The sequence below is a fragment of the Esox lucius genome, chromosome 22 (genome assembly GCF_011004845.1).
Source record: "Esox lucius isolate fEsoLuc1 chromosome 22, fEsoLuc1.pri, whole genome shotgun sequence".
Taxonomy (NCBI): domain Eukaryota; kingdom Metazoa; phylum Chordata; class Actinopteri; order Esociformes; family Esocidae; genus Esox; species Esox lucius.
The window spans coordinates 19,017,325-19,038,461 of NC_047590.1; the positions used below are offsets into that span (position 1 = coordinate 19,017,325).

Genomic DNA, 21,137 nt, shown 5'->3' on the forward strand with positions numbered 1-21,137 from the left:
GTCACCAGGTTACATTCTGATTATTTTTTGCCAATGTTATTGTATTGTATCTTATGGGAGGTTTTCTATTCCCTGTACATTTATGAATTCTAATGAATGGAAATTCTGCATTGTTAATTTTACTCTTATACATATATATACACTTTACCACTTGAATCCTAGATGGAAAACCCAACATTTAGACGGAGGGGAAAGGAGCTGGCCATGCACGCCACGCACACGCCAAGCCTGACCAGGCTGTGGTTTGCAAGAAGCCAGAAGAATGAGAGGCAGAGGCCCGGGCCCGTATCGTCTCAGAGGGTGGTGATCCTGATTCCGTGATGCTGGTTCTGAGCCGGTATGCGGTTCAGTTCGGCGTGTACCGGGGTCAGACATTTAAGTGGCTCCTAGAGAATGACATGGGCTGGATTGTGGGGCTGGTGGCTAGCCATCAGCAGGAGCGTGAGCGCAGCGTCTCCACATCTCCACTGATGGTCCACAAGGATGCCTTGGCCCGCTACACAAATAATTATTCTGCCGTTAAGGTGGAAGTCAGGTTCCGGAGGGCTTTCGTGGATTCCAAACTCAAGGCCTCACAGCCTGGACAGGAGGGCCAAGCCCTTGTTGGATTTCACAGGTACAGGGCAGAGACACTGCAGGAACTGTGAGTCCAAGGACAAGGTCCACATTGGGTGAGAACAGTCATTTGAATAACAATGTCATGCTGATATAAGTTGTATTTTTTGTGCTAATTGATTCAACTAATTTCTAATTAATATATATATGTTTTTAATCAGTTATGTCAACTGGCTGAGGAAGCAGACACCCCAGAATCCCGGGGACCCTATGGAAGCAGCCCTTAAATATATCAGGCGCCGTGACCAGGAGGCAGCTACACCCCCTTCTCCCCTTGCTGGGGTTAAGACAGCTTCAGGGTAAGTATTGGTATCAGTAAAGACGACCCGTTAATTCATTTAAAAAAGTACAATGGTTATTTTATTCCCGACTGTTTGCTTGGTGTTAAAGGGCTCTTGGTGCAGCGGTTTCTGCATTTTTAGGGCAGCGTTCTGTGGCCCCAGGTCAACTGCAGTCAACGGTCAGGAACATCCTTGCCAAAAAGACTGCAGTTCCCAGTAATCATTTTCAATTTGGAACAATGAGCTCTTTATGACTAAGACCACGTTTAACACTTTTCTATGTGTCGTAAAGGGGTGCCTGCTTCCAGACCAGCTCCGCGACCAGCTCTGCACCCCATAGAGCCCTCGGATGCAGAGCTGGTTGCAGTTGCCATTGCCACCGAGGACTGTAAGTTGGTTGATACATTTCCTGATATTCATTGATAAGTATCTTTTTAATCGGATAAACATAATGTTGTATGTAATATATTGTCTTTCTGTTGGAATATTCATCAGACAAACGGTCCAGTGGATAAGGTTGGGTTTGGGTGAGAAACTCTGTACATATTCATGTACATCTAGAACGGCTTACTAGTTGCTGTTAATCCATATCCTGCCATGTGGCTGCACATTTCCTCTCATGGTGTCTAACTCCGCCGCCTCACCCCACCCCAGTATTCTTGATAAGAATGCTTAGTCCAGTACTTGCAGATTTCCCACCCTCCTATGTGGCTAAAATGTTTGTCTTAATTTTTCTTTAGAACAACTTACATTACACATTTGATTTGGGTCAACCTTGACACATGTAATTTCACACTTTTATCCCCTTCAGTTTCCTTGCTTTTCTGACATCAACCTGTGCTTTGCTTAACTAATGTGAACTTGCTGAAATTAATATAATGTTTAGTCTACATCTAATCTCCTCTACTAATACTTGGCCTGATATATGGATGAATTCTCTGTATGTATTGTTATGAAGCCTTGGACATACAGGTCCCTGTTTCAGTTTCCACCCAAACAACTACGGACCCACCCCAGGCCTCGCAGGATCCACCGGGAGCTGCTGTCCGGACCAAAGAGCAGGCTGTGCCACGGCAATCTTTCCCGTGTCCACCGCCTGCACATGCAAGTCCTAAGGTGAGTCTACCTATAACGGCGACGGTTCAGAAAGTAATTGGGTATTCACAACTGTAAGCTACTGAAATACTATTAGTATTTTACTAGTCATTTTCTTGTCCTCTATCTAAAATGCAGCTGCTTCTTCCGGAGAGCTGCATTGTGCATTGTTCACCAGGGGTAGCACTGGGAGATCACAACTTACCACAGAGTTGCGTCTGTGGTGGTACCCTCCCCAACCTCGGCTGATCTACAGTCAGCCACCCGCTTCGCCCGACCCCTTCTTTGCGTGTCCACTGTTCCTCTGGATGCCACTGCGCATGTGGTCATTCAAGCTGACATGCACCCAGCCTGGGTGTAACACCACTCTCACCAAGGCTGGGCTTTACAAGACCATCCGGAGGGTCTTGGATGTGTAGGGCTGGTACCTAATGGCCACAGAGTACCTGGAGTGCCCTAAATGTAAAAAGAAGGTGGCGGGCTGGTCCCAGGGCATCTTGGGTCAGCTGGATCCTGCGCATCGCTGCCAGTTTCCAGCTATTCTGACCTACAAGTAAATATTTATAGTTTTTAGTTTTCACAGCTGAGAAGTGACAATTCAGTGTATTGTTCTTTGTCGTTTTAAAAGGTACATTTACATCATAAAAAAATATCCTTTCTCTCCAGGCTTTCCTGTGACCTTGCGGTTGTAGTGATGCTGAGGGAGCGCTCTTTGGGGACAGTGCAACTCAGCTGTACAAGAAGCTGTGTGAGAGCCACAGCGAAGCCTGGATGCGACGGTCCATTCAGTACCTCGGCGAGTGCCAGCACTTTATGACCTCCGGAAACATCCGGCCACAATTTCCACCACTCCCGGAAATGCCAAAGGTCCCCTCACTGGTCTGGCTGCTGACAGTCTACAGCATGGGCGTACTGTCACGGCTGGATGAGTTGAAGGCCAGGGTCACCTCTGTCTTTGGGTCAATCTTAAAGATGGACTCCACAAAGAAGGTAACCAACTTTCATACCGTTTTAAGTGTCACATGCCACAGTGTACTTTTTGGTCAATATTGTAAGCATACCACATTAGTTTGTAGTAGTTTTTAGTTGTCTTTTGCATGTCTTTGCATTTTTAATAAAGAACACGTCATCTGCCAAAATGACCAATACCATGAAACACAATCTCACTCACAATTGCTCTGTTTCTTGGTTTCAGGTGACCAATAAACTCGCCAGGGCAGCTTCCGACACAGCCGCCTGGGCCACGGATGTGGGCAACGAGCACGGGCAGGTCCTGAATTGCGTTCTCACTGCCGGTGAATGCAAGGGCCTGCTCCGTATGGCGGCTGGGCTTATGGAGCGGTACCGACTCGCAGGCGTACCGTCCCCCGAGCTCATGTACGTGGACCGAGACTGTTGCTCTAGCGTCGGCGGATCCAAGCCTGCTGCCATGTTTCCCGAGTGGGCCCAGATGGTGGTTCGTCTTGACATCTGGCACCTGATGCGGCGGTTCGCAGCAGGTGTTGTTTCTGAGAGCCACCAGCTGTACAGGGCCTTCATGCGACAGCAGTCCGAGCTGGAGGGGAGGCGCGGGATGGTCGGTCTCACTGACAGGGAGGTCTACAGCCACCTCAGGAGGAAGGAAATGGCTCTTCACTGCCGCCGCCACACACGTGGAGCTGCAGAGACGGAGCTCCTCCTGATAGAGATGTTGGAGGTCTTCAACAGTGAGAAGGGGCACGACAACCTGGGCATCCCGCTGCTGGATCCCGTTCGCATCCGAGCAATCTGGCAAGAGCAGAGGCGTCACCTCAAGTGCATCCAGGACCCTCCGAGTGTACAGCAGAACACCCAGACTGGCACAATCACCAAGGGCGGAGTGATTCTGCCCGTGTATCGCTGCGCGCGCGGCTCCACTTCTCTGGAGTTTTTCACCTCCACCTCAACCGGTTCATTCCAGGTAATGAATTGTAATTATAGGTTTGTAACTAGATTGAGATTAGCACATTCTGACAGGAAGCCCAAAGCCTTGCTACTGAAACCACAAGATGATGTCCAGCCTCTTTTGCATTGGCGAGAATGAGTGTAACTTGTCGTTTCTGCTCTCAAGGGACAAAAAGGCCTCAAATTGTTGGAGAATGACATCCCCTAAAACAAAACTGAGGAAAAAGTGAAGAAAAATATATTGGTAAATCATTACATTATACCAACAACCTGTTATGGTTATAATGGTGAACAAAATCACTGTTGTAATAAGTTATAATGGTGTAAAAACGTCAAAGCCAATTTCAATAAAACAAGCAAGCCACTGCACACAGCATGACAAGAGAAAACAATTCACATTCAAAAATATTACCTCGATTAGAAAATGAGAAAATAAAAAAAATTGTAGCTCAACTGAAAATGTAGGCCTGCATCTGTAAAACCATCGTACATCTGTAAAACCAACTACTGCTGCTAAGGAAAAAAGTGGTCGGCTCTCGCAGTGGCAGGAAATGTTATCCTGCGCACAAGAAGTGATGCGTTTGACTTATCAAACGAAGAGCTGAGGCTGGACAAAATAAGGAAGTGGCTACTCTCATTTTGTGCCTCAGGTAGAGAGACGCTAGCCAACTTTATAAAAAAAAAAACAGAAGAAGTTCATAACGTAACAGAACCTAAGAAAATACGGTTTGGATCAAAAGAAAGCAAATCTGGTAAAAGAGGCAGATAAATGTCATTCGTAGTGAACATTGGATTAGTTGCCTATCCAAGAAGGATGGAACTCATGGAGCAAAATGCATTAAACTTAGACGCTGATGTGGAAATTCTTCTGTTCAATTAGTAGGTAATGTTAGCTAAAACGCTAGCTACCCTCACACTGTTGTTAGTAATTGCCCTGTTGCTGTTAATGTGGCTACCTATACAGAGCGCACATGGCTATAGTTACTGACTGTACATCTATCCAGCAGACAAGTTTTGCTACTACTACTGGCTTCTAATAATGTCAGCTTGCTAGCAAGGACAATGTTACCCACATAGAATAACCTCACACTGTTGTTAGGCTATAACTAATTACCAGGCAAAAACAATTGGCCAATTTGGTAAACTAGCTAACTTTCTGTGGATAGAGGCGAGCTGCCGTCTGTACATACTGTTTGCTTTGTTTACTAGTCCAGCTAGTAGTACTACAATCGGAAAAACATTACCAGGGCGGGTACAGACTAGTAGCTGGCTATTCTCATGTTTCCTATGTATGCTACATTAGATATATTTCGGCAGCTCGCCGCCTGTTTATGCCGTTTGCGTTGGTTACTAGCCCAGCTAGTAGTATTGTAATTGGAAAACATTACCAGGGCAAGTTTAGACTAGTAGTAAGCAGAGGCGTTTTTATATGTAAAAAACTATAGGATACATACCAGTAAAGCTACAAAACTTGAACAAACAGCGTGGCTCCACAAAACACTTAACGACAGACCGGCTTGCTTCTACCAGATGTTGTAGTACACATACTGGAGAGAATTGCTCTGCTTCCAGCACAAACATATGACCAAGGGAAGGACCAGCACCACAAAGGAAGGATGATAAAATATGCTTTCACTCACCGAGGCAGAGGGCTCACTTGAAGAGAAAGGTGTCACGGTAGTTCTTCCCCAAGAGTGCCTTCTTTTGTATGCTAACCGTTAGCCACTTTTTCTTCAAAAAACACTCCACTTTAAACCTGCAGTTACTTTTACCAGCAGTTTGAGTGATGACAAAATCCCGTGGCTGATGGGCACCAAGTCGCATTACTTCAAGTTTCTCCTCCAAATTAAGGGGTTCAAACTGGTACTCGAGTATGAAATTCACTCTATGCATTTTCTCAAGTTATCAGGCATTTGTGAAGCAAACAAGCTAGCTAAGACAATCTACCATCCTCACTTGTCTTGAGTATATCCTGTGACTGTTGTAATGTAACACGTTTTTGTAATCTGTAACTCATGTTACCTGCAATCTTGTAGAAATCTCTTTGATGAAGCACATTCTTCTGTGGCCAGCGAATGTAATAAAGATGTGTGCCAAGGATTTCAGTGCCAAACACGCTTCTGACACAACAGCATATAGTGCCTTTATTTAGAATTTCGGCATGTCCCACGGCATATACAAACATGCCGCTTCTAAAAAAACGCAGTGCCACACAATAACGGATTCCATCTCCAGTAAATCGATACCTCTCATGCAGGTACTCGTCGGGAAAAGATTAAGGGTCTGATCTGTCCCGAAACACCCTCTCACGTTTGAAAGCATGTCTAAATATCAGCGCTTCTTCATCCAAAACGTCATTCAGAAATGGGCATGCCATGGTGCAGGGAGAAACACAGGTGAATGGGACTTTATATAATGCCCTCATCACTGACTTCATTGAAATCCCCGTTGCAAATTCATCAACCATTACAAACCATCTAAACTGCAGTAGTAGTATTTAAATCAAACTCGTCACAGCAATAGTGACAAGTAATGCATGTTAACAATGAAGTAGAAAACATTCAGAAGACAACGGAACAACTGTTAAAGACGTTTATTTCGGATCAGAGCGGCAGCTGATTTAACACAAGACTCCAGGATTAATCTTAGCCTGGCTGTTAGCCTGCTCTGGAGCAGGCTAGCTGCAAAGAATAAATCTCCATGGTTACTTGGCTGGGTTTAATTCAGCCTGCTTTTGTGCAACCAAGTCAAAGCTAAATTAATCCAGGATAACTTGGATATCCCAACTTAATCCCTTATCCTGGTTTTGTGCAACAGGCCCCAGGACATGGTTCCAGTCAAAAATGTCAGTTGGTTTTTCAATTGAATTGTTCACATTAAAAGTGGAAAAAGTTCTGACATGATTAACTTTATCACAGGGGTTTGTAGATGTTTTATATCCACTGTACATCAGATACATTTAGTTTAATGTTGGTATATAATTTAAATAATTGTATGTCAACTCACCTGGTCGGATGAAGATTTTCATTTTTACATGAGCTAAATAAAGTGCACAGATAACGTGTGGGTCTTTAAGAGTGAACTGACATCACACCAGCGACAGACGAGATTTCTGGGAAAATTAGGTGGAAATACTTCCTGTTTTGAAAGTTACATCCTTCAGCTTTAAAGGTGCAGCAAAAGCCTGGCTGTAATACACTGACAGCGTTTACAGAACTCCACTTAACAGTTCTAACACATATTCAGTGCAGACCTCTTATTTTTGTTCAAAAATATTTTCTAGAAGTAGAAACACCTCCTGCCAGCTTTTTGCCCTGCAGAAACGTCTGAACAAGACATTTCATCTGTCTCTTGCACCAGTCTGGGTCCTTGAACATGAGGGGTCCAAACGCTCCATCTGTCTAACCGTTGGATACTTGAGGGGGACCTTTTCCTGCACTTCTCTGACAACGTTTGACAGTCCCTGCATGCAGTCCCATCTAAACTCAAGGACTCTGCTCTGACACGGGAATAGTAAGCCGTAAATTCAGCCCATAGAAACTTATCTAAATGACTTATTTTAATGGAATTTAAAACAATATTTCTCAAACCTGAAATTTGGAAATATGCAGTCTGTCATAGGCTATAGACACATTTTTCATTTTTATTTTACCTAGGTAATTCCCCAAGACCTCTGGATATACCAACCCAGCAAGCAACACGCCAGTGGCCCACAAGCGTTTTGTTGCTGCGGCCGTCGAGAGTTTCTGCAAAGCGTTCGGCAAGCGGGCCACCGGCGGCAGCCGCGTATTTTTATAGCGCGCGTCGCAGTCAGGCCGCCGGTGGGCCGCTTTCATGACAATGCCTTCTAACTATACCCTGATCAGCGGCTCACCAGTGGCCCAATGGCTGCTAGCCGCTTTTATAAACCCAGCGGGATGCCTCACGCCCCAATATTAGGTTTTATTTATAATAATCCTTTATAGTAATATTGGTCACATCACAAATGACAATGAACTGAATAAAATCTAAACAATTTATTTCAAATAGTGCAAGATGCATACAAGAAAACATGCATTATACAGCAAGCATACAAAATAAACATGTGCAAATGAATTGAAATGTCCAGCAACAGATGGAAACAATTATTAACTTAATACAATACAAAATAAACAAGGTCTTGAATGGCAGTAATATAAATAAGTATGGCCTAGCAGCAATCGATAGTAATTGAATATCATACATACATCAGTGCAATAAGCTTATGAATGGATGCATAACACTACAACTACAGTCAGAATTAAGAACATTCACACAGAGCTATAAATATATTAAGAGGATACCTCTCCCACCTGCACGGTCAGCTGCCCCTTTCTGGTACCTGGGGACCTGGTTCTGGACAGCCTCGTCAGTGGCATCCCGGTTATACAGTAATACAGTAATCAGATATTGTACTTAAATGGTCTGACATGATTTTGAGAATTGCATGACATTCAAGACAAATTACATTTTTAATGAAGACAACATGCTAGCGCAACTATAGTCTTGTTTTTACCTGATTGTAGAGCCAGCTGCGCCCTCAGCTTGACATTCTCTTCAGTCAGACGTTTATCAGAACCTAAAAAGCACAATGAAATCTCAATAGCTTAAAAGTGAAATAAACAAAACTGCCATATACATGTAATTTCAGAAAGACTGATTGCATTTTAGAAAAGGGCACACGTCCAGACATGCATTTTCATGAAGACAAGATGCTAGTGTAACTATAGTCTTGTTTTTACCTGATTGTAGAGCGAGCTGTGCCCTCAGCTTGACCTTCTCTTCAGTCAGCCGCTTGATCTTCTCCAAATGTTCTGAAAGTAAAGACAGACAGTTTATTATTCAGTCCTAAATATCTGGTTATTTTACAATCAAAACTCAAATCGTAGTGTCTGCTTTTATAAGCATTTACCCTGCAAAACATATTTTAATTCCAAGTTTCAAATTGTTATTACGTTTTCCAATTTACCTGCATGCTTAATAAGCATATAAGGGACAGTCTCCCAGGCGTCTTCAGGTGGTGAACAAGTTCTGGCAAACTTGTCGTGGATGAAGACTTCCTGCTGGTGATGCTGTTTGGTGGCAAGTAGCAAAGTCCTCCTTTGAGACACAGGGGTGGAACTACTGCCACACAGTCATCCTCCTCCGGGAACAAAACTACAGAAAACGTCAACACCTGAAAGCAATGTTTAGAAAAGAGGTTTAAAAAAACAGCAGCATAAGACACACACAGGCTAGCTAAGAACAATGTGGATACACAGAATCCTCAGTAACGGAATTGTAACAAGTGCAGGTTTAGCTAGTCTAAATTTACTGCCAAGAGTAATGTTATCCACATGATGTGGATAACTTTGCCAAAAAAAAAACGATTTAGCTAATGTTACGTGTCAGTTGAGAAAAGTTACAAGGACTAAGCACATATTATAACATTTTAACTTGTTGATACACTAAGAAACACGATTTAGACAAGTTAGCTAACATCCGAACTTGAGGATAAACGAAGAAACAAAAAATAGTAAGCAACCAAACTTGTTGACACACGAAGAAACAAGGGCTACTATCAGTGGTGTCGTTAGGCCTAGGCATCCGGGGCTATAGGATCACAATACATTCGGGGCTTAGCCCACCCTCCCTTCCCGCCCGGGACTGAAAGTATAGGGTTTTGAATGTAAATGCGGAAAATGTGGCCAACACTTCTACATTGTCATAATGTGCGATCGGAAGTATAGATGAGCAATTTTTTATTATTATTATTTTTGGTCAATTTGAGATCCGGGCTATTCACAAAAGACCTGGGGCTATAGCCCTGTATGCCCAGGCCTAACGACGCCACTGACAGGGACACAAAGGCCATGGTGGCCGTAGGACGTACAATGATTTTCGGGGCATTGCAGACAGAGCAAAGGGCAACGGCCACGGTGAAATTCCTAATCTGGTTACCCGCAGAGACAAACTACTTTCCCGGGAGCCGCGTAAGCCATGGGGAACAGATGAGTGACAATACGAACAAACAAGCTCTGATAGGTGATTCTTGTACCTGGACCTCCAGGAGGTAGCTACCTGCATGATGTCAGATCCTCGTGTTACAAAGAAAAACGAAGCAACAAAAAAGACAAACAAATTCTTCAAAGAATTTCAGGCTTTATTCATCCACATCCATTAGAAAATGTGTTCATTGCAACCAATATTTTCATTTGTACAGTTTACAATACAAATGGCCAGGTTACATTTCATATAGGCTGGAATTTTACAGTATCCTCCTAACTACTGTAAAGTGCCTAACAGCCTAAGCCAAAAGCAGGACAGCGTCCTTTGTACCAGATGTATTTTTTTATTGCAGAAACACTTTAATTCGTAGTGCTAACTTTCTGAAACTCCACTATATGATTGACATTTGTTTACATACCATCAATAAGCTACTGTTAATTAACTACTCAAATAGGTTAAGTCGCTAGTAAAATTTCAACACAGCTTAATACAATTTATTTGAAATACAGTATATTATTAATAGTGGAAGTGTAATGCCTTAATATATTTAAGTTCCAATGATTTTCTCATTCTTTACTCAGTCTTACCAGCTGTACTTCAATAAAAGTGATTTAATACCTAAAACTATTTCCAACCAATATCAACACATAGAACTCCTACTGGTTCTTTAATATCCATGCTGCCAGTTGAGGTCTTATCCTAGTGCTTTACTGCCCTTCCCTCTCAGTATGACCAAATCAAATATATTTTCCTAAAAAGGACCACTTTACCTATTGAAACCTATTGAATCTGTGAGCAAAACGGATCATTTTATGTGCCTTTGCTCAGCACTGCAGTTGCTTTGTAGCATGCAGTGATATTACCTTCACACACCTTAGACCTTAGAAACAAAGTAAAAGTAAAAAGTAAAACAAACAAACGACAGCAAAAACAAATTGGCATTCATCGACATGCCAAATATTTTCTGTTTCTCTGATATCTTGCCACAGGTCTCTTGAATCTTCATAAAATGAGCTTTATTAGATATGGAGCACTGAAATTACAGTTTACAGTCTCCTGATACATGGTGATTCTTAAAAGGTGTCTGCTATAGACACACACATGGATCACTGCTATTGCATGCAGTCCTCTCTTGAAGTCAATCATGTCAGATTACTGTTGGACTCAACCCTTTCCCTGCTGTTCCTATCTCGGTCTCATCTTGGTCTCCCTTTGGTCTTGGTCTTGATTCGGACTCGATTTGGTTCGGTCTTGGTCTTGACTTTGTCTCGCTCTAGGAGGTCTCGAACACAGCTCTGCTTAGAGGTTTACTTTTGTGTAACTGAGGTAATGTTAGCCTTCTGGCTAGCTAGAATTAACGTTACGTAACTATCAATGCTGTAGCCCACAGGTGTCGAACCGGTTCCACAGAGTGCAGAGTGTCTGCAGGATCTCGCTCTTATGGTGAACTTGATTGGTTTTAAACTTGTCTATGTAGAATGCCTGCAGGGGCTGGACTGTGGTGACCTCAGGACTGGCAGATAGCAGGAAGATAGTGAGGGGAGTCAAGTGACTGGCCTCATTTACCACAGGGCTGGCCTGCGTGGTAAAACAAAGAGAATCTAACATCCAATCACAGTCTGACTGACCGTAATCCAATTTCAGAGCGTTCAGAGATGCACTTTGACTATTAAAGCCAAAGGCCAAACTCTGTAATTAACAAATGTATGATGGGGTGACGTTTGTATAAACTTGCAAACCAAAGGCTGTGATGTTTGCAGTCAGCTGTGTGACTCCTGTGTGGTGGTGTGCTGGTGGGTCTCCCGTACCAGAGTCCCAGCAGTCCAGCAGGGTGTTGAGGGCGCAGCGCAGGAGGTGGGCCCAGGCCCCGCGGCTCTTCTCCGAGCAACTTATCAGGGACGACAGCACGGTTCTCAGGGCCTGCGGGGCTGCCGTGACAACCAGGTCCAGAGCCCCACACTGACATGACTGCTGCGCCAACACCCTCAGCACACCCATCAACAGGTATAATACTGTAGGCAGGATGGACTCACTGCCTATGGGGAGAAAAGAGATGACAATCAGCCTCGGGTTAATAACACCACCGTAGAAAACACCAGTGGTCCTTGGTCCTGGTGGGAAGTGAGAATACAACAAAACAGTGAAAGAAGCATTTATTTTGGTCCTGGTGGGGTGCGGGAATAAAACAAAACAGGGAAACAAGCATGTTTTTGGTCCTGTTGGGGTGTGGAAGTAGAACTAAATAGAGAAACAAGCATGTTTTTGGTCCTGGTGGGGTGTGAAAGTAGAACTAAATAGAGAAAGAAGCATGTTTTTGGTCCTTCTGGGGTGTGGAAGTAGAACTAAATAGAGAAAGAAGCATGTTTTTGGTCCTTCTGGGGTGTGGAAGTAGAACTAAATAGAGAAAGAAGCATGTTTTTGGTCCTTCTGGGGTGTGGAAGTAGAACTAAATAGAGAAAGAAGCATGTTTTTGGTCCTTCTGGGGTGTGGAAGTAGAACTAAATAGAGAAACAAGTATGTTTTTGGTCCTGGTGGGGTGTGAAAGTAGAACTAAATAGAGAAAGAAGCATGTTTTTGGTCCTTCTGGGGTGTGGAAGTAGAACTAAATAGAGAAAGAAGCATGTTTTTGGTCCTGGTGGGGTGTGGAAGCAGAACTAAACAGTAGGTTCTAAACATGGATTATTGCATCATAATGGGCTGCACTATAAAAAGGCTGAACAACTGTCTTGCCTAACATTATTATCACTCAACCAATACAGCCAGTGTTTTTCTGAATATCCAGCCAATACTCTAGCTTACCATTTCATTGAGATTATGCACACACGTTGCCGATCAGCTCGGCCCAGAACTACCAGGGGCCGGACCATGATCTGCCCACCTGCCCCCCCACCCACTTTGATGGCCGCCTTGGACAAAGCAGAAGGCAACCTGACCAGCCAAGAATCCAGTAACTGCCTTGAGGACTCCTGGCCCTTCAGCATTTACCCAATGTCTGAATATATCATTACCCGCCACAAGAGGGTACCATCTGTGGAGGTGGAGAAAAAGCAGTCTGGTAATCCCCGGACCCGGTTGGCCCGGTCAGTGTCCTCAGAACAGGATTTCCAGCTGAATATTGAGCTGGCTGGGGATGCTGCACCCAGGAAGGCCAGGAAGTCCCTCTGGAAGAGGCTGAAAACCTACTTCAAAAGGCACAACAAGGTGGATGTGCTCTCCTCTGTGGAGAACCACATTGAGGATCACCCACTGGCCACAGACACTTGGGTGACCGTCAGGGACGGGCCAAGATGCACCCGCCTAATCAGGGTACTCCCCTGTCCAGCCCAGGACCTGGATGTGGAGAGAAAAGGCTCCGGTAAAATCTGGGCCCAGTCAAGACAGACCCTTGCCAGCATCCCTGAGGAGACTCTCCAGGTGGCTGATGATCTGTCCGGGGATGTCGAGGACAAACAAGCCAAGAAGTCCATCTGGAGACGTCTGCAGAGCTCCATCAAAAGGAAGAAGGGCCGCACCACGGATGAAGATCACGACATGAACAGGGAATGCTGCTTCTCTTACCGTCATTTCCTGAGCATGCTCTGGAAATGATCAGCATTTTAGTCAATTTCCAGTGGGGGGGAGAGGGGGAGGGAAGTAGGAGAGGAGAGTTGGAGGGAGGGGGGGGGATAGGAAGGGAGGGGGAGGGAGGGAGGGTGGGGGGGAGATAGGAAGGGAGGGGGAGGGATGGAGGGTGGGGGGGAGATAGGAAGGGAGGGGGAGGGAGGGAAGGGAGGTATGGAGGGGGGAGGGAATTAGGGAGGGGGGGAGGTAGAAAAGGAGAGATGGACAGAGGAGAGGCAGCATAAGATGGGGATAATACACAGGATGTAGAAGGGGAGAACCCTCCCTGAGCTGAGGGGGAGAGGGGGGGGGCAGCCTTGGGACACAGCCATGGGGACAGCTTGGGGCCGAGCTGGGGAGGTTTACACACCAGTACACACAGGCACAGCCTCAGGGCCCCAAACACCATAGACCTTCCCGGAACCGAGCCACCGATATCCCGGCCCTCCCAGAACTCAGGCACTGTTTCCTTTTTCTCCGCTCCGACATCCACTGAGAGAAAGAGATGTTCTGACAAAATTCAAAAAGATATAAGAACCGCAAGTGGGCATATAACTTGAACACACTGCTATTACATCGAATGACTGACCGAGCTCCTCCTGCTCCACTCACCTTCGGCGCTGTGGCCTTTCTCTGCTGACATGCTCCTGGGCGGCGCTCACCACCTGTTGGAGCACGGCCAGCTGCACCGCCGTGGCCTCCCGGGTCACCAGCAGCCCGTGGAGCATGCTCAGCAGTTCCCCGCTCACCTTCGACCGGGGCCACGGGTCTTGGAGCAGGGCCTGCAGGGCGTGGAGACCGGAGGAGATGTTCTCCATCTGGTTATGGGAGTGAGGGGAACACAGGAAGGCATCTTTCTAGGAGGGAGACGTTAATTAGAAACGACCAAGGCCGGCAGTAGGGAAGACACGGGCCTCAACAGGGTGTCTTTAACACCCAGGATAAAGTGCAGCCGGTCGGCGCTGACGTCCTCAGGGGACTTGACTGAGGCCAGGGAGGCGGACTGGCCCATGGGGGTGATGGGCCGGGACAGGTTGGTGAAGCTGTCGTCCGCCAAGATGAAGCCGGTGCTGCTGAGCCACAGGGCTTTGCCGTGGAGGATAAGAGCCCAGGAGCTGTAGTAGTGGGGTCTGGCCTGCTCCCCCGTCTTAGCCGTGTAGAAGGACCCTCCTGGGAGTGACAGATGTTTATTACCAGCAGAGCACGCTCCTCCCACGCAATCCATCCAGTGTGATGCCTGGAACACGGCGGCTCCGGAATGCATCAGCGTCTGTGGTCGCGTGTCCTGACCTGCGGCAGGCAGCTGCAACGACTAGTCCTGGGGCAGTGTGAGAACAGCATAGTCCTACAGGGCGGCCAGCCACAGGCGGCTCAGCGCAGCCAAGTCTGTCTGGACCAGCTTCAGCAGCCCCAGCCCTCTGGCTACAATGTAAACCTGGGTGAGGACACTTAATTAAATGAACAGTTTAGGTGCAAACTGTGTCTATGAGGAATAAGAGATCAGCTGTGATGTATCCAGGATTCATTTTCCGCTCAGACATAGTGGAGGATGTGGGCAGTACCGAATAAACTCAGAGGATTCAATTGTAATGATGGAGACTTGGCCTGCATTGGACTACTAGAGGACAGGCTTGGATGTATAGTTAGTGTACGTTTTAGGGGATCAGCCGGTGGCCAGTTACCTCAGCCCAGGCCTTTAGCACCGCTAGCGTCTCCATGGTGGATGTCCCCTCATTGTACACTTGACTGGGCACCTCTTTCCCTGTCTGGATCTTGACCAGAGAAGAGGCCAGGAGCTGGTGTACTCTCCTCAGGTCCCTCAGGTCACTGAGAACACCCTGCTGTCTGACTCCCGATCCAGCAGGCTAAACAACCTCCTTTATGGTCACATCTGACTAGAGAGCGAGAGAGTGGTGACAACAAGACTGTCATAGGACTCTGTGAATAGACCCTTGGGTCATAGGTTGGAATACACCATACAAGGGTATTTTGTAAGATAAACTATTTCTATGGTTACTTATGGTTGGCTATGAACACTGACCACCTCCTGTGTGTCCTGGTATAAAAGACTGTGTTTACAATGTAATCATTGGAGAGAAAAATGAAAGAATTATGGAAGGTTAACATTTTGGACTCATGCTGAATAAAGGCTCTCCCCTGACTTCCGGTTACTTTACATTTGTTCATGGATCAAAAATGGACAGAATCTAACAAGACTGATGGCAAATGAAAATAAATTATATGAATATAAAACAAGAAAATGGGGAGAAAGCGAAGGGGTCTGAATAGTTTCAGAAAGACACCGTAGCTTAGGCCATACCTACACACAGGCTGGGCACCAGGCTAACCAGGTTGACGTGGCACGGGGCAAACATGTGCAGCTGCTGCAGACAGGATATAGCCTGGGTCTGGACAAGACAATCAGGGCTGTCCTGCATCAGGGCACAATCCACCAGGCATGATGTCCGTAGGGCCGACACCAACTGGCCCTCGTCTGGGGGGAGGGGGGGCAGAACCACACATACCCAGATTAGAAAGCATAAAGAAAATGAAGGCTGGTACCGAGAGAAACCCATACCACATTTCATGACTTTAAACTGAAATATGAAATATTAGCTGCTGTATTAAACGATAAGGCCTGAGGTAATAGTCACTTTGAACTAGACCGGCCTCGAGTACTACAGCTCTGCCACGAAGCATCCACAATCTACGCAAATGAGTATGACCCAAATAAGCAAATATAGTGGTTTATTTGTGCACGGACCAAGTCTTTTTTGTTTTTTAATCTTCTACTCCTTACGCTGCCAACTCGGGTGACGTCAAACCTAACGTTACTTATCGGAGCATTCAAAAAGCGTTCACGTGTATTCTCCCACTCAGAGGTTGGAACTTTCCCACCTCCCAGTTGCTCATGAACGTACCTTGCAAAACAGAGAGGTTTGATCAAAGGGTCAAACTCCGAGGCTGAAAAATGCCCAACTTTACAGCAGAAATTTAAAAAAATACAAAATAAACATCTTTAAGGGGCGCGGCCTATGGAGTGGCAGGTGTGGTGCTGTTGCTGTCACTCGTGTCACTCCTAGCGGTTTGTCCTTTCTGGCAGCGCCCCAGCTAACTCCAGTCTTTATAAAAGTGACATCCAAATAAACGACTCATAGCCATACTGTCAATGCTCATAACTAAAGTTATGTGAAAATCTAATATATAATCTGCGAGTCTCTACCTATTTTTTACAGTCTATCATCTCAACAAAATCTAGAGTTGCAAAATTACCACATTAATATATTACAAAAATGCTGAAGCATTTTAAGCATTCATGTTTTGTTGTATAGTTTCAGGTTACCTTGCCTCAAGTGTAAGCAGGTAACATTACAGTGAATGCCTATCAACCGCTAGCAACACAGAGTAGCATACTGGTAGCATTTAGCCTAGCTTCTTAGCCTTTGTTAACTTGGTAATGTTAGCAAAGGCTAAGCAACCAGGCACCTCAGCTGCACCCACGCCCCACTTCTTTTCCCATTTTTGGGTATCCGGCCGAGTGACGCGCTGCCAAGATGGCGAAAACCATCTCCGCCAAAAATGAGCTTCAAAATGGGTCTTCAGACACCTATGGGTGACGTCACGGTTACAACGTCCATATTTTTTTTACAGTCTGTAATAACGACACGCAGAAACTTTTATCCATTAATCTGTTTAAGGTTCTATAAGGTTGTCCATGGGGTACACGGACTAAAGTGTTCACTTTCAGTGTCTATCGCCAGTTGTTTAATATAATCTATTGAGATTAGAGAAATAATATTTGACAACCACTCGTCACATCACTGCTCAACTCTTGATTGGCCAACGGTGGGTGCCAAGAGATGCAAAACAACTGCAGGATGTTGAGTTTATAATGTGATTGTAAAATAAATTCAATAATATTTTTTGCACTGGCCTGATCAGGACAACTAGTTCTACTGTCCCAACGTTACTTTTTACTGGCCCCGGGCCATCATTATTGTCGAGCCCTGCACCTCACAAAAAATATGCTATGAAGCTCAGCTGATGTGTTTACCGAACTGCCAGAATCTGGCAGAACTGGTTCACCTCCTGGCTGGGAGAGGGACCGGGTCTGAGGAGGGGCAGTAGGCGCTGGCACAGTAGGAACTGCAACATAAAGCATAGAAATTAGGATCACAAAAAGTCCCATCGATGACATTACTGTTTACAATAAAGCTTCAGATAAAAAGCCTGTAAAACAACCATGCACTTTGATGTAGTTCGATCATTAGAATGATTGAATATTGGCTGCATACAAATCTACATTTTATAAGCAGCAGAAGACAGTGATAGAGCAAGTAATCAAGCAACGAATAACCCAAAACGAAGTGATGTGCAGTTGACAATAGAAAAGACTGAAATGGCTAATAAATGCCATGCAAAACAGACAAAAATGAGTGACTCATTCTACAAAGATTTCTAAGGCCAACTACTAGGTGTTTTAGAAATAACCGCTTACCTATACCACTTTAAAGTGTAACCTGTTATAGCTAACAATGAGATTAACACAAAAAGAATAGGTCACAGTTCATTTGATACTAGTATTCTTCTCTACTAGCTCTGTCTAAAACAGAAACATTCCTTGTTCTAGTTCCATGATGACAGCCAGTAATTCCTGATCAGATAGCTTAACAGCTTTTAAATTACAAACACACACACACACACATACACACAGACAGACAGAGACACACACACTAAATTGCTGCACTTTTTCATTTACAGCTTGTATGACTGAAACAAAAGACATCAAAGTCAAGATCAGAATATATAGTTACCCTGATTAGGAGATGCTTCAGCAGCAGTTTTGTCTCTGCACTGGATATAGACTTTGAAGCAAGCCATTGATGTCCCCTGCTACACATGTATATTCCGGAATCAGGTCAAATAGCTGCATTAGAAAGTAATATATATATAAATCATTATATAAAAAATGGAATGCTAACTTCATGTGCAAAAGCCTGCTCAGCCGGTCAGTCTGACAGATATTTCCAAAAACAAGCCAACAACAAGTCAAGTTGAAGGGCGTGGGGATGTTAAAGACAATGTTTTAGCAAAGGTGCAAATGAAAGTCACTATACCTCTTCCTCTCCCTGTCTGTTGCCTCGTAAAGCTCCTTGTAGGTGAGTTTTTTGTGTTCCCCAAAGCCAAAAAGGTGTGAGTGGTCTAGGTCAGGTTGAGGGGGCATGGTTCCACCCAGAACCCTGCGCTCCTCTACTGCCCTCTGGACCTCGGGGAACAAGCTGCAATAGCTGTGCAGGTGGTTGAGATAATGACACATTTTGTTCAATGCAGATCGATATAGAGTGTGTGTGTCTGTGTGTGTGCGTATGTTATCGTACTAGATATGAAATATTTTCACGGCATAGCCTACATCGTGGCTCAGCAGCCACCGGAGGGTTCTGCCATGAAACTGACCGAACTGAAGGGCACTCTCACTGGCCACTAGTCGGTCATCATCCAGGTCTCCTCCAGAGGCTCCCACCAGAACTTCAGCATCAGCCAACTCCTTTCCTGGCCTCTCAGCCACAAAAGCGTAGTTGCTCTCCTGGTTGGCCCTGGCAACCATGACTGCTTCATCAGATGCCCTCAGGGTGAGTTCACCAGAGGTCTCTATGCTGAAAGAAGGGTTGTGGACATACTCCATCCTTCTGTGGGGTTTACATTAATATACACGCACGTTATCAATGACTGCAATACAACAGTCATTACTGTATTATATCGTCATATAATAAAATAACAAATACAAGTATAATTAATACAGTCATATACAATTGTAATATAAATCTATATAAAAAATATGACTACAATCTCAACAAGATAAGTCATTCAGCCACCGTTATACATGCTCCATCACCCTATTTAGATAGTTTTAGAATATGATGACAATAAATAGCAAGTAAATAACGAATCACTTCAGCAGGACGTTTGACGTCGCTATTCACTACCAGCTGTAGCCGCGGCAATCAACAGGCTGTAAAAAGTGGAAGATGCGATGGAATCGTGTTTATATAAATGTATGAATGTGTTACTGTTAAATTGCAAGTAAGGCATTAAAAACATATAACTAACAAATGGTTTCAGCATGCAGTCTGACGTTGCAACCCACCAGATTTTACATGTACAGACAGTGGCCGCCGCGATTGACCAGCTTTTAAAAGTGAAACACGTCTACAGTATAGTCTAGAAAGGACGATGTTGGAGGCGGAAATTAACAAGCAACTCGCGAGCTCATTGGCTCTCAAACATGCAACATGACCAATCCGCCTCTGTCCCGTGGCGCCGCAAGGCGTTGTGAAAATTCAACGCCCCGCTTTCCGAAATATTGCTTCCAGCGCCCCCGTCGTCCTCTGAACGCCTTTTGAAGTGCGGTACCGCACCCGTTCAAACACTGGTCTGGATAGTGTTAGAATTTCGGGAAAAGTATTGCCGTCTATTCTGTATGACCAATCGTGTTTATATAAATGTGTGAATGTGTTACTGTTAAAATGCAGGTAAGGCAATAAAAACACATAACTAACAAATGGTTTCAGCATTCAAGTCTGACGTCGCGATCGACCAGATAATGAATAACCAGTAGCCTCCGTGATTGACCAAACGCCCCTGTAGAGGACAGATTTTTCTAAGAAAATAGTTCACCATGTAATAATTGCATTTTGAACACCAATAGGTGTCTGTATGAATTGTTTTCTGATAATTGTTTAGAAGCCTGCTTAACTGCTATGCAAAATCCAATGCAATAAATGGACTGTTAGACTAGGCCCAAATTTATATTTTGACTGTTCACAGATGCCAAGGATAGGCAAAGACCTTAGTGAGCATGCCCTGTTCTTAGACACAATAGCGACCACAACAGAAGGTGCCAGGCCTCAAATGGTCTTATCTATGGCACAGCTACTGATAGCTAGAAGGTGATGTTGCTTGTGTCTCTTCTGTTCCTTTAAATTTGGGCAGAACTGGAACAAGTGGTAGCTCAGATCCGGAGGTCAATACAATTTGACCTAGTACTATGGTTGCCATGACAGTGTAGCTTAATCTTATTTACATATTTGTTTGAGTTATATATATCTCTTGATCGGAAGGCATACTATTTTTGGGAACTAACACAGAGAAATATAAAAAGATAAAAGCAACAATGTGACTTCCGAAATACCCAAAGATGCTTTATTGTGACTTGTTCTCCATGCAGGCTGAATAAGATTTAACAACAGTGAAACAATTAACAGCTATCCATGTTTTGCAAAGTTTCTTCAGACTTTATTTTTACTTGTTTTTCCTTAGAAAGTGGACTTTTTCACGGCATCAATTAATGCTCAATAACTGTACTTGTCAGTTAGTCTTATTATTATTAGAGCCCCTTACCCGTTTCAGTCATGGGTTAGTTTGTGTATATTCCAACATAAATGCAGAAACCAATCAATCAGCACAGTGGCAGTGACACCATATTATATTCCAGCCAAAGTCTACTACGTAGATGGCATTAGACATGGCAGGCAACATCTACACAATAATTAGGAAATATATAAAGCACAAATAATAACAGAAAATAAAAAATATACATAATAGCAACTAGAAGCAATT

The 21,137-nt window shown here is 44.5% G+C and overlaps 3 protein-coding genes across 5 annotated transcripts in view; 1 reads left to right on the forward strand and 2 right to left on the reverse strand.

The window, feature by feature from the left end:
- LOC106024153 (OX-2 membrane glycoprotein-like) overlaps positions 1 to 21,137 on the reverse strand; it is a 100,567-nt gene that overhangs the window by 40,443 nt on the left and 38,987 nt on the right. The gene's annotated exons all lie outside the window — the stretch shown is intronic.
- Positions 273 to 4,180, forward strand: LOC109615266. Of its 3 annotated transcripts, none has more exons than XM_034289562.1 (3): positions 273 to 2,544; positions 2,658 to 2,981; positions 3,187 to 4,180. In XM_034289562.1, the coding sequence occupies exons 2-3, from the start codon at positions 2,763 to 2,765 to the stop codon at positions 4,051 to 4,053; spliced, it is 1,086 nt and encodes a 361-aa protein (XP_034145453.1). In that variant the 5' UTR covers positions 273 to 2,544; positions 2,658 to 2,762; the 3' UTR covers positions 4,054 to 4,180. The 3 variants fall into 3 exon arrangements, with proteins under 3 accessions (XP_034145453.1, XP_034145454.1, XP_019899761.2); XM_034289563.1 differs by having other exon boundaries at positions 273 to 671; positions 777 to 2,981; XM_020044202.3 differs by having other exon boundaries at positions 273 to 2,981.
- Positions 13,709 to 19,700, reverse strand: LOC114830030 (HEAT repeat-containing protein 5A). Its single transcript, XM_034289589.1, has 8 exons — positions 19,666 to 19,700; positions 18,975 to 19,207; positions 18,335 to 18,447; positions 17,575 to 17,666; positions 15,841 to 16,014; positions 14,455 to 14,690; positions 14,133 to 14,377; positions 13,709 to 14,030 (listed from the first exon to the last, which is right to left on the reverse strand). The coding sequence occupies exons 5-8, from the start codon at positions 15,956 to 15,958 to the stop codon at positions 13,976 to 13,978; spliced, it is 654 nt and encodes a 217-aa protein (XP_034145480.1). The 5' UTR covers positions 15,959 to 16,014; positions 17,575 to 17,666; positions 18,335 to 18,447; positions 18,975 to 19,207; positions 19,666 to 19,700; the 3' UTR covers positions 13,709 to 13,975.